The sequence below is a fragment of the Alexandromys fortis genome, unplaced genomic scaffold (genome assembly GCF_014885135.2).
Source record: "Alexandromys fortis isolate MF-2015 unplaced genomic scaffold, M_Fortis_MF-2015_v1.1 scaffold_1, whole genome shotgun sequence".
NCBI classification, from domain to species: domain Eukaryota; kingdom Metazoa; phylum Chordata; class Mammalia; order Rodentia; family Cricetidae; genus Alexandromys; species Alexandromys fortis.
In genome coordinates, this window is record NW_026067927.1 from 16,287,745 (window position 1) to 16,301,115 (window position 13,371).

The following is a 13,371-nucleotide window of genomic DNA, read 5'->3' on the forward strand; positions in this document are numbered from 1 at the left end:
TTAATGTAGCCTATACCTTGAAATATTAGCATCTTTAGGCTCTGACTCCATTAATTCTGTAAGAATAAAATATAAAATCTATATCAAAGGAGGCCACTGGTTATATTTTTTTTAAGAAAACTGTTAACAGATGTGAAAATAATGCTATTTATGACTACTCCTATGGAAATCAAATAATGAATGAATACATCCACAGGACACAGCCACTATTTTTGCTGCTCCCTTTCTTCTAAACCAGTCTCCTTTCTTCTTACAGTAATACCTCAGTTTTTCTCAAAACAACTAATGTTCTCCCGTGCCCAATCGCGTATTTCTAAAGCCACTGACCCTACTTACAGCCCCCAACGTAAGCAGAACACAAACTGACAGAAGTCTGGTAAAACCCGATCTGAGTACTTTGTTCTAAGTTGGCAAGAGGTTTCCTTCCACTCAAGCCACTGAGCTAAAGAGATAGGCTGACTACTGTCCTCCAGACATGACAGATGTATCATGCTATCTGAGAAAGGCTATGCGAATACTTTTCTTCCCTAGTTTTGCACCAGTCTTTCAATTTTGGAGTCCATTCCTTTAAAAGACTGGGTAGCACTGATTCTTAAGTAAAATAGAATTTAAGACTGAAAAAAAAAAGTTAAGAAATTTTAAAACAACTCATACATCTTCTGTGACTAAAGCCTAAGCCCCCTATCAAGTCTAAGCATCAAAAGAAAAAAACACATGTAACTATCATCCTCAATGCACAGACTGGAGAAAGCAAAGAACATACATTTGTGTCAGGAAGAGAATCAGCAGGCAGAATGAGTTGCACAAAAGTGGCAGCAACTAAGGCCTGAGGAAATCAGGACAAAACAAAATTCAAGTATCTGGCATCCACTTAAGATCTTTAACTTAAAAGCATCTGTCATGACATTGTCCCATACATCATGCACAAGGAAAGTTAACTAAGGAAACATTCAGCAAACACTAATTAAATATTTATTATAGCCCAGGTCCTCTGCCAGAACAATTAGCCCTCTAGTTAATCCAGTAAATATTTAAGCTGGGGCCACCATTTAAAAAAAAAGTCTCTGATCCACATAAAGAATTACAGTGAGAAGGACAAATGAGGAAATAGCGTGCCTTTCCAGGTACACAACTGCTCTCTCCATCCTATCCTTGGTGCCACAATGCTCAGACTGCAATTACAGGCGTCTCCTGTCAGGAAAGGTTTGATTCCCTAACTCGTTGTCATTCAAATAGTAAGTGGCCTTGCTAGATGTGGTCTCCCCTCAGCCTACCTGTCCAAAGTGAGCAGGGTAGCCCAGCATGTGCATATACAGTAATTTTGCCACATTCCGACACCGGTATGTATTGTCTTCTTCTCTAAATGATGACCGGATTGCAGCACATTCTTTCTGGATCATTTCTCGTTCCTCAGCTTGGGTCCGGGCTGTCCGGATGGTCCGGATCAGCTCCCGCAATCTGATGGGGGCTGGCATCCTCTGGATATGGAAAAACATAAAATGGAAATGTTCATATGTTTTACTTCTAAAACTATTCATACAACTTCCCATATAAAATACTGACTTGCTTTTAAGAACACAAGACTTGCTAAATCCAGCTTAGATTAAAAAAAAGTTTGTTAATAAGCTTCAAAGATACTATATGCAAATTGCACGACTTAGTAAATTTCTAGAAGACTATAAAGAGCTAACAAAACAAAATAAAACACAGAAACATAAATGTTTTCCAGGTATGATGGCTCATTCCTGTAATCTTAGCATTAAAGAGGCAGAGGTAGGAAAATTACCATGAGTTCAAGACCAGCCTAGGGGTACATAATTCCAAGCTGGCCTGAGATACAAAAGCAAGATCCAATGTTTCAAAAAGGAAGGGAAGCCGGGCGGTGGTGGCGCATGCCTTTAATCCCAGCACTCGGGGGGAGGCAGAGGCAGGCGGATCTCTGTGAGTTCGAGAACAGCCTGGTCTACAAGAGCTAGTTCCAGGACAGGCTCCAGAGCTACAGAGAAACCCTGTCTCAAAAAAAAACAAACAAACAAACAAAAAGGAAGGGAAGATACTATACCTATACATCTCACAAGAAAACTGAAACACTAGCACAAACTTTTACTTAATCATTAAGGTAATTTGAAAAAGCCTATGACTGACTTTGAAAATAAGACAGAAGTTTTCTGTTCAACTGCTCTTAAATTCAACACAACTCAATAAAATATCAAATGAACATAACCAGAGTCACAGCTCAACTCAGCAAAGTATGAGAAATTAGAAAGAACCAAATGTCAGATTAAAAAGCAATCATCTGTCCAACAAACAGCATTTTAGTACACTGGGTTATTTTGAAAATACACTTTTAGTGTAGTTGAGATAAAGGAGTGGAGGCAGCTCAGCTGGTAGAGTACTTGCCTGTCATTCATGGAGCCCTGAATTTAAATCCCCAGCACCAATAACATCCGGTGGGGAAGGAGGTTGGGGAGGGGGGGAGTTTCTAATCCAATACATCAAGAGGCATACGCAAAAGATCAGAAATTTAGAGGTATGAGTTTGAGGCCAGCTTGGCTAAATAAAACATGGTTCCAAAGACTTTTTTTTTAATTTTTAAAAAAGTGAGATAAAGACAAAAATAAGGCAAGCTCTGAAGGTAACCCAATTTAGTGTCAGAGTTCAAAAAAAGAAATATTTTATAACAGCCAAAACAAGCTTATGGGAAAATAAAATAATAAAGTTGAAAATTTTGTACTATTTAATTTTAAAGAGTATTACAAAGTTAAAACAAACAAGATCGCGCAGAACTGAATTTAAGGAGAGAGTTGGAGAATGACAGAACACAATGTTAAGTTCAGGAAAGCTCAACTAGTTCAATGAAGTTGCAAACCTAGTCTTTAGCAAAAAGTACCAATATACGTGGATTTCTACTTGGGGAGAAAAAAATTCATCCTGGGTCAATGAGATAGCTCAGTAGATAAAGGTGCCTGCCTCCAAGCCTGACAATTTAGGTCAATCCCCAGATCCACAAGTAGAAAGTCAACCAACTCCTACAAGCTATTCTCTGATCTCCACTCAATCACCACCGTATAAGCCTATATACAGACACACAAATAAAAATAAAACAAAATTAGGGTAAGTCATGAGAGTAGAGGGACAATGCATTTCTGATAAATGATGTATATTCAGAATATATAAATTTTATAATTCAATAATAAGACAAGCTTATTTTTAAATGGGTAAAAGATTCGTAAGGACACTTCTCTAGAGAGACACAGAGGCTAAAGATCTAGCTCAGCTGACAAAGAGTACTTGCCTAGTAAGCACAAAGCCCTAGCAGCATGGAGGCATAGTGCTACATACCTATAATCCCAGCACTTAGGAAGTAAAAGCAGGAGCAGAAATTCAAGATCATCAGCTACATAACAAGTTCAAGGTTAGTCTGAGCTATATAAGACTCTGTTGCAAAATAAAATAAAATAAAATAAATAGCCACAAGCATATGAAAGACACTTAACAAGAAAATGCTGTTTAAATCATAGTAAGGCAGAATTAATTAGCCTGGGCCCTTAAGGGCCCACAGAGACTGAACCAACAGTCAGGGAGCCTGTATGGGTCTGACCTAAGCCCTCCATATATACATTATGGTTGGCTGGCTTCATCTCCTTGTGGGACCCCCTAACAGTGGGAACAGGGGCTCTCTCAGACTCTTTTGCCTGCTTTTGGGACCCTTTCCTCCCTCACTGGGTAGCTTCATCCAGCTTTAATACGAGGGGAGGTGCCACTGCAATTGATATGCCATATTTGGCTGATATCCCTGGGAGGCCTGCCCTTTTCTGAAGGGAAATGAAGAAGAAGATTGGGAGGGAAGAGAGGAGGCAGAGGAAACTGGAGTCGGGATGAGAGAGAAAAAAACATAACAAGAAACTACAAACAATAGAATGGCTAAAACTAAAGGCTATGAGTATCAAACACTAAAGATTAAAGTTCAGAATAAACAAACTGGTAAAGACTGCTCACAGGAATAAAAGTGGTCCAACTATTCTGGAAAACAATCTGATAGTTTTATATAAAGCTAACTATATCTGGCACATAATCATTAAGAAAATCCATCTAGCTTGAGACAATGTGTCAGTCGTGTAATTTCAGCATTTGGGAAGTAGAGGCAAAATCAGCAGTTCAAGATTATCACTGGTAACACAATGAGTCTGTTGGAAAGGAAGAAATAAAAAAAATCTATTCAACATTATCCAAGACAAGTACTTACCCACAAGAAATGAAAAATCTAAATTCTCACTAAGACTTGCACACAAATGTTCATAAACATTTCATTTGTAATTTCAAAAGACTAGAAATAGCCCAAATGTCTAAAGACAAGTGCATAATGTTATGCATAACATAAAATTTCTTAAACTAAAACAGAACCAATAAACCATTTTTAAAAAACATTCTGTCGAGCAAATTAAGTACGAGTATATACTCTCACCTCATTCACAGGGCTCTACTGGAAAAATAGAACTAATCAAAAGTAATGAAAGAGGAAGAAATGGTTGTCTTGAGGGTAGAGACGGAGACTGACTAGGTGCAAGAAATCTGGGGTGACATGCATTCACAAGCTGTGGACAACACATTTTAAAAAGTACATTTTACTTTGTGTGTTTGTATATACTGTACCTCAATAATTTTAAAATAGTAAAAAGTTACAAAATTAGTGAGCTCCAGGTAGTCAGCAGCTACATAGCAGAACCGGGGGGGGGGGGGGAAAAATTAAATGAAGATATTGTAATCTTTAAATGAAGATATCAGTCTTCTTCAGTACACTATTAATAACTGCTGAATTCTTAAATCAATGATTTCAAGTGTTGTTCTAACCAACACACCAGGTGGATAATTCACTCATCAATTTCCTATAGTGTTAATCTTCAAGTTGGGACCAAAGCACTGGAAATTTGGGAGGAAAGCTATCTAGGTGTTGATATCCTCTTAGAGGTCACATTGGCCCTCTGGAACTTGTGTTGACTCAAAGACATATAGCTAGAGGTTCTTGTGCTCCCAGACAAGCACTAGGGGAACTAGGAATGTTAAACACACAGGATTGTCTCTTCAAAGTAAGAGATATGTAATGGTTTTCTGCCCAGGTTGGGAATGGATATGGTTAATAGCCTGGTGACCTCTGCGCATCTGTAGGGCCAGGCCACACCTGGGTCCCCCAGACTCTTAGTTTATCTCAGTCATTCCCCCTAGACCCTTATCTTAAGCACTGTTTCTCAGTCAACATAGCCCATCTTTACAGAAGAGGTCATATGTACTTTGAAAAGAGTTTCAATGTAATCATGCCTTAAGCTTTGTTGTACATGCAGAATGAGTGAATTATCATCAGAAACTTTCTTCAAAATAGTGCAGTGCTTATATATACCTAAAAAGCTGCCTGGTGTCAGACTCTAAAAGTTGAATCCACACCAGTCACTAAGTAGTACAGAATCAGATTTCATTCTTGTCTCATGCAGATCAACACTCTGCTGGCCCTGGTGGTCCCTGAGATCCCCCCAATAGTCAAGGGTCTATCATTTGAAATTTACAAAATATTTTTATATTATCTGATTTGTCCTGTTCTTTCTTTAATACTGAAACAGAATTTTGTATCATTCAGGTTGGCCTGAAAATGCTGCTAAACCTCTGATACTCCTGTTTCTGTCTCCCAAGTGCCAGCATTAAAGTTATGTGCCACTATGCCTAGTTTATATGGTGCTGGGAAGAAAAGTCCAGCTCTGTGTACACTAGGCAAGCCTTTACTAAGTGAACTACATCGCCAGCCCTCCTTAGACCAAAGATGATTTCTACCTTTGTAATTAAGGTAGAAATCATGGTCCCTATTTTGCCTATGAAGAAACTTACTTTCAAAAACTCTGCAATTTACTTAAGATCACAAAGGTAATAAATAGGTGACAGATGTAAGACCTGAACCAGTCTTCTATCTCCAGTATTTGAGTTCTCTTTATACTTCAAAATGAACATTACCCTTAATATGAAATGATACAACTACTAGGATTTATTTTAAAGTGCTCCAGAAAAAGAAACAAAAACGAACCAAACAAGTAAACAAACAACAACAAAAAAAGGTGAAAAAATTAAGAAGATGGGAAAAATGTGATCGTTACTGAATACATTAATGTTCAGTGTCTGGTTTTGTGTACATGACATTTTCATAATCAAAACCTTTTGGGAAATCACAAAGCTCCCAGGTAAAGATATCATGGAGTTGGTAAGAGTGTTTGCCTGGCACACAGGAAGGCCTGGGCTCAATTCCCAGCACTGCATAAATCATATATGGCATTGCACACCTCTAATCTAAGCACTCCAGAAAAGTCAGAAGTTCAAAGCCAGCCTAGGACACCTGAGACCCTATCAAGGAAAGAACAGAAGGAAGGTTGGAAGAAAAACAGGAAGGGGAGAAAGGGGGAGAGAAAACAAAGTAGGGGAGGACAAGGGAAAAGGGGAAGAAAAGGAAAGAAATTGTGAAATTTCAATTAAACAAGGCATTTAAACATGCAAATGTCTCATTGATAAGATGTTCAATATTTAAGAATCTACTAAAGAACAGTTTAAGGATCTACTTAAAGAGCCATTTCTTTTTTAACTATAAATGCCACAGACTTTAGGATAAAACATTGGTAAGCAAACAAGTATGCTGCATATGTAATATGTAACAGGAGAATGTACCTAAAAAGCATCAAAAGAACACAGCTACTAGTGATTAAGAGTGGTAACTGCCCAAAGCCCAATCTACTTTCAAAAGTAGACTTTACTTAACTCCTTCACAGAGAAGAGAAATGTTATCTGGCAAATCATGGTGGCTCAGCCTGCAATCCCAGCACTTAAGAGGCTAAAGTAGGAGGATCATTATGGGTTCAAGGCTAGATAGTCTTAAAGTCAAGAACAAATGTTACTGGAAGGAACAGGAGTACAGCTAAGTGGTAGAGAGCTAGCCTAGCAAGCATAATGACCTGGTTCACTCCAGCACCACCAAAAGTAGCTGGAAAGCTCTAGAAAACAATGTTTCTCTAAAAATACCCTAATGATTCTACAAAGCAAACACAAGACTGTAGAAAAAGCTTAAATCTAGTCCCAGAACATCTACTTAATCTAACTCAAAGGGCAAAAAAAAAAAAAAAAAAAAATCAAGAATTTAAGCTACGTAACAGAAAAACAAGTTATCTGGAACAAAGCCTAAGCAATCAGTCACAAAATCACAGAAATAAAGTCCGTGCCACAAGCGAGATTTTTTTTAAGCTCCAAGAGAATTTATTATAGTTTGAAAGAAACACCCCCAAAGAGGGCAAACTATAAGACTACAGCCTAGAGGGGAAATGAAGGGGGAGTAAAGAGGGAAGGGAGGGAGGAAGGAGAGAAAGAGGGAGTGATAAAATTATGCTGTTTGAGTTAGACCAACATGGAGATCACCCACATGGCAGACAAGCAGTCACATAATAAGGACGGGAGCATTAGAGAAAGAATAAATAGCCTAAATACCGGAGAAGCACACTTAGGTTCAGGCTAAGATCCAAAAGAAAAGGGGGCAAATCCAACAGAACCTTATGGTGGCTCTGGTGTGATTACAGAGGGCAGGAATTCTGGAGGAAAAGTATTTTATCTCTTTGTGAGGATACTTATTTCTCCTACTTCTTAAGCATAGCTTAAACCAGGTGACTGACCTGCCCAGCTGGGTTAACCGTAGAGGGGCATGTCTTCACCCAGGGGTAGAGTCTATTCTTTACTGCAACATTCCCTCCTCTGAAGAAGTAACCCTAAAAACGTTTAGGAGATGGGCTAAAATTAGGGGCTGTAACTCTTTCTACCATGAAAATCTAGGGATCTGATTTCAAAGCTTTTCACCAGAAGGAATTAATATCTGGGCTGAAGTGTGAATCCTTACACTAACAGACAGCATCCAGGCAGGACTTAAGAGGCGTTTCTAAGTCTTGTTACCATCATTGGCCCTTCCGCAGGGGAAACCCTACTTGCCCTTTAGAGAACTCAAGTGATGACTGAATCTGGCCTCTTCCCAGGGTGGGTCTCAGACAGCAGTCCTGTACCTCTCCAACAGGCCCACCCCATCGAGGAGACTGCAAATAAAAGTCAGGGAAGAAAGAAGTCCTTGGCTGGTGCAAGGAAAGAAAACTCTGAGAGCAGTAGGAAAGAGTTACTAGCACTACAAGACCTAGACAGAGAACTAGAAGAAGCCAGAGCAAAATATAAATTTAAATGCCAATAGGTTTTTACAGAGCAAATTTATGGTCCTGGCATCTATACACACCATGTACAAGAACACGGAATTAGTTACCTGTTTGACTCACTCTGTGATTCTGCAATCTGCCCAATACTAGGCAGTCTACAGCTTACAAAAAAAGCATTTTTTCCCTAAGCTGTTACAACTCACTACATTAATTGATATCTTTATATATCATAATATCTTAACAGGCACAGACTGAAAACAAAAATTAACTCAGATGGCAAAAAATGGGCACAAGACCAGTGGAATGCTTCATCTGGTAAAAGTACTTGCCCCCACACCTGGTAACTTGAATTCAATCCCTGAAACCCATATGATACAAAGAGAATAGACTCTGGCTCAACTAGCACACCATAATACACATATCCCGCCCCTTGCCACACACACACACACAAAGAGAATTGGTCAAAATTTGAAAAACACATTCTAAAATCAAAACTAAACACATTCTAGATCCAGGGAAGATGAATAAGCACATGCCTTTCTGTCCCTCTAAGCCACCAGTTCCCAACCTGTGGGTCACAACTCCTTTGGGGGTCATCAAATAACCCTTTCATGGTGGTCACATACTAGATATCCTACATATCAGATATTTACATTAAGATTCATAAAAGTAGCAATATTACAGTTACGTAGTAGTAACAAAATAATTTTATAGTTGGGATTCCCCACAACATGAGGAACTGTATTAAAGGGTCACAGTATTAGGAAGTTTGAGAACGCACATTCTAAACACATTTACAAATACTAAACAAAAAGCATTACAGTGTCCTGAGAACTTTCATACGCAGTGACAGTGAGCAGACTGAAGACGCATGACTTCAAGTTCCAATGAACTTGGTAGACAGGTTTTCACTTTCCCTCCAGCACTGTCCAGTCTGGATTGACAGCAACAAACCAGAAGTGCTCACTGGAGAGTTGAGGAACTCCGTGAAAAGGAGAACCAAAAACCAAAGGGGAAATTACCTCTGGGCTTTCAGCTTTATTCCCTCCTCCTTCCTCCACCCTCACTCCTACACAGTACTGCAGTAATGGTGGTTATGGCACAAGCACAGCAGTCAGAGGCAGGCAGGCACATGAAAGCTGGGGGAGAGCAATGAATTTTTTCCCTGACTAATGGTCATGATGCCAAGACAGTAAGTAGGTCATTCTCTTCCCTCCTCTCTCTCCTCCAGTGGAGAAAGAAAAGACAGAAGAAGCACAACTCTTAATGTTAAAATAGTTAAAATACACCTAAACAATTTACCTAAAAAATATGTAACGAAAGGCCTGATGTGGAGTTGTATGCATCTAATTCCAGCACTCAGGAGGCAGAGGTAGGAGGATCTCTGTGAGTTTGGCCTGATCTATATACATAGCAAGTTTCAGGTCAGCCACGATTACATAGAGAGACTCTGTTTCAGGGAAGTGGGGGGGTGGGAGGGATGAACCCACAACATAAAACTAACAGATATATCAAGAAAAACAAAACCCCAATTAGAAAACTGCACCATGCTACCCTCAAACTCTACTAGTAGACAGAAAACAATTGGAACTCCACCATCAACTAATCAGAACTAAGCAGCATTTAGAGACGCCTCAAACTGGTAACAATATACAACAGATATTTTTCAATTTTATAAAATAATCACAAAGAAGCCGGGCGGTGGTGGCGCACGCCTTTAATCCCAGCACTCGGGAGGCAGAGGCAGGCGAATCTCTGGAGTTTGAGGCCAGCCTGGTCTACAAGAGCTAGTTCCAGGACAGGCACCAAAAACTACAGAGAAACCCTGTCTCGAAAATCCAAATCAATCAATCAATCAATCACAAAGACAGACCATGTCCTGACTCACAAAAGAATTAAATAGAAATCATAGTGTATGAAAGCTGAAAACAATAGAACTAAACTAGTAATCACTAATAGCTGTTAAGAGTTATTCCAGTAGCCAGGTGGTGGTGGTAGTACACACCTTTAATCATAGCACTCAGGAAGTAGAGGCAGGCAAATATGAACTAGAGGCCAGCCTGTTTTACAGAGCTAGTTACAGGACAGGCTCCAAAGCTACACAGAAAAACCCTGTCTCAAAAAAAAAAAACAAAAAACAAAAAAAGCCACAAGAGTTATCCCATGCAGAATTAAACAAACGTTAACACACGCACTGAAGCAGTGCTTAAAGCAGCAGCTCTCAACCTGTGGGCTGAGACCCATTTGGGGAGTCGAACAACTCTTTCACAGGAGTCACCGAAGAAAACATCGGAAAACACAGATATTTACATTAAGATTCATAACAGTAGCAAAATTACAGTTATAAAGTAGAAATGAAAATAACCTTGCTATTGGTGGTCACACAATATGAGGAACTGGATTAAAGGGTCGCAGAATTAGAAGGTTGAGAACCACTGTCATAGAGGGAAATCTACAGTACTAACTGCTTACATAAGAAAAAAGTGAGTCTCAAATTAATCTAAACTTCTACTCTAAATTCCTAAAAAAAGGGGTGTGATAAACCAAAAGATGTTTCAGGGATCTTTTCCGTAGTTCTTTAAAAAAATAAAGAAACAAACAAACAAAACCAATAAGGGGTTAGGTTATGTACTGTGGAATAATCCCTCTGCACACTGTGAAAATGTGTTGCTCTCATTGTTAATAAAATAGCTAGAGGCCGGGCGATGGTGGCGCACGCCTTTAAGCCTTTATCCCAGCACTCGGGAGGCAGAGGCCTGCGATCTCTGTGAGTTCAAGACCAGCCTAGTCTACAGAGCTAGTTCCAGGATAGGCTCCAAAGCCACAGAGAAACCCTGTCTCAAAAACAAAACAAAACAAAACAAAATAGCTAGGCAGGATTGTGGGGGCAGAGAGAATGCTAGGAAGAAGGGCAGTCAGAGGAGTTGCCAGCCAGAGAGAAAACAAGAGATGCAAAATCAGAGAGATAACCCCATGTGGCAGAGTGTATATTAATATAAATGGGTTAATTTAAGTTGTAAGAGCTAGTTAGTAATAAGTCTGAGCATTTATAATTAATAATCAATAATAAGTCTCCGAGTGAATACATGAAAGTGGCTGGCAGAACAGAGCTAATCGAGGTCCCAACAAAAAACTCAGCCTACAGTGATGGCTCAGCTTGTTGGCAGGCCTGAGTTGATCCCTGGGATCCACATGGAGGAAAGAATCAACTCTTGTTCCAACATACATACATTCAATGATGTGCATGCAAACACACACACACACCATAATTTAAAAACAAATAAAAGAATAGAAATCAATTAAATCAAAAGAAAGAGAAACAAAACAGTATACACCTGTAATCCTAGCATTAGAAAGGCTAAATAAAGCAGAAGATGGTGAATTTAAAGGCAGCCTAGGTTACATAGCAATACTGTCTTAAAAAAAAAAATCAGTCAATAAAAATAAATAACAAATAAAAAAAATGTAAGATCAAGCATGGGAGTGTCCACCTATACTCTGAGCAACTAGGTTGGCTCAAACGGAAGGATCACTATTCTCTACAATATAATGAGGCCTCCATCAAAAATAATTAGGGAGCTGGAAAGAGATGGAGCAATGAGTAAGAACACATGTTACTCTTGCAGAGGACCCAAGTTTGAGTCCCAGCATCCAGGTAGCAGCATGCAATTGTCTGCAACTCCAGTTCTGGGGGATCTGATGCCCTCTTCTGGCATCCATAGGCACCAGCCACATACATGGTACACATACATACAACATACATACATGCAAGCAAAACACTCATACATATAAAATTAAATAAATCTAGAATTTTTAAGTAATTAATCAAATTCACTAAGCTCTTAGATAAAAGATGATGCCGACGTGGTCTAACTTAAAAGCAAGCATTTTCTGTGCCATCAGACTGGGTCTATCAGAGATGTAGACTAGAAAAGTCTCGACTTATCTGAACCTGCGGTGTCAAGGTGTCTAGAAAGAAGTTTCTGAGTGGTTGATTGAAAAACAGTATCCTCTGAACATTCAAATAAAAAAAAAAAGGTTGCCTATTAAGTTAAACCCTTTTTAAACTTCTAAACAGGTAAAATAAAATTGAAAGGGGATATAATGCTTTAAATATGTGCAAGAGAGCAAACAAACAGTATTTCTCTCTAACTATGTAAATAAGCCTGTTCTAAAAATTCTAGCCAAGTCTAATACTACAAAGGAAAACAATAAGGAATGTGCCTTTATTTGGCCAAAGCGCTAAAGAGAGTGAAGCACTCTATGGCAATAAAACACTACAAGTAACAGCAACTAAAATAAAATAAATTACAAAGAAGGACAACTACTAAGGACCAGAAATGGAGCTATTCAGCCAACTTCTTCACCTGACTTCCCTAGTCTTTTTGCATAAATGAGCCTTGGATTTTGAAAGAGATTTCTGAATGACAAGTAGAAATGGGAAAGATAAAGTAAAGTTCTCAAGCCCTTAAAAGCATACTCTAAGTATCATAACATATCCCTCAGATGCAGGAGCTGTAACATGTCAAACCTTTAATTGTGTTCTCCTCAGACATGGACCCTGTAACAGAAATATGCTTTTCTATTAGAGAACAGATGTGAAGAAACTCTACAGCCAAAATAATAAAACAGAACCCCTAATCATCAATTAGCACTGTCAGCCAAGCCTAATGACGTGACTAAGCCTCTGCCCCACCAACTTAAAAATAAAGACATAGAACAGTCTCTAAAAATGTGTTTGAGGGCTGGAGAGATGGCTCAGTGGTTAAGAGCATTGCCTGCTCTTCCAGAGGTCCTGAGTTCAATTCCCAGCAACCACATGGTGGCTCACAACCATCTGTAATGAGGTCTGGTGCCCTCTTCCGGCCTGCAGGCATACACACAGATAGAATACTGTATACATAATAAATAAATAAATATTTTAAAAAATCAATGAAGAAATTAATACTACATAGAGAGCAAAACAAGCAAAGCTGGTTCTGGAAAAAAAAACTGTTAAGTAAACTGAATGAGCCATTTTCTCTACTACTGAAATGGTGTGGGAGAATTGTCTGTATTCTGTCAATCATGTTTTAAATAAATGTTGATTGGTCAGGCAGGAAATATAGGCGGGATGACCAGACAAAAAATAGAAATGATGAAATGAGAACAGGAGAAT

General features: G+C 38.9%; 1 protein-coding gene across 1 annotated transcript in view; it reads right to left on the bottom strand.

Moving 5' to 3' along the window:
- Positions 1–13,371, bottom strand: part of Ap1g1 (adaptor related protein complex 1 subunit gamma 1) — a 92,058-nt gene that overhangs the window by 61,582 nt on the left and 17,105 nt on the right. Inside the window, exon 2 of the mRNA XM_050143491.1 lies at positions 1,275–1,478. Coding sequence (XP_049999448.1) covers positions 1,275–1,475 — 201 coding nt within the window. The 5' untranslated portion in view covers positions 1,476–1,478. The remainder of the gene's footprint in view (positions 1–1,274; positions 1,479–13,371) is intronic.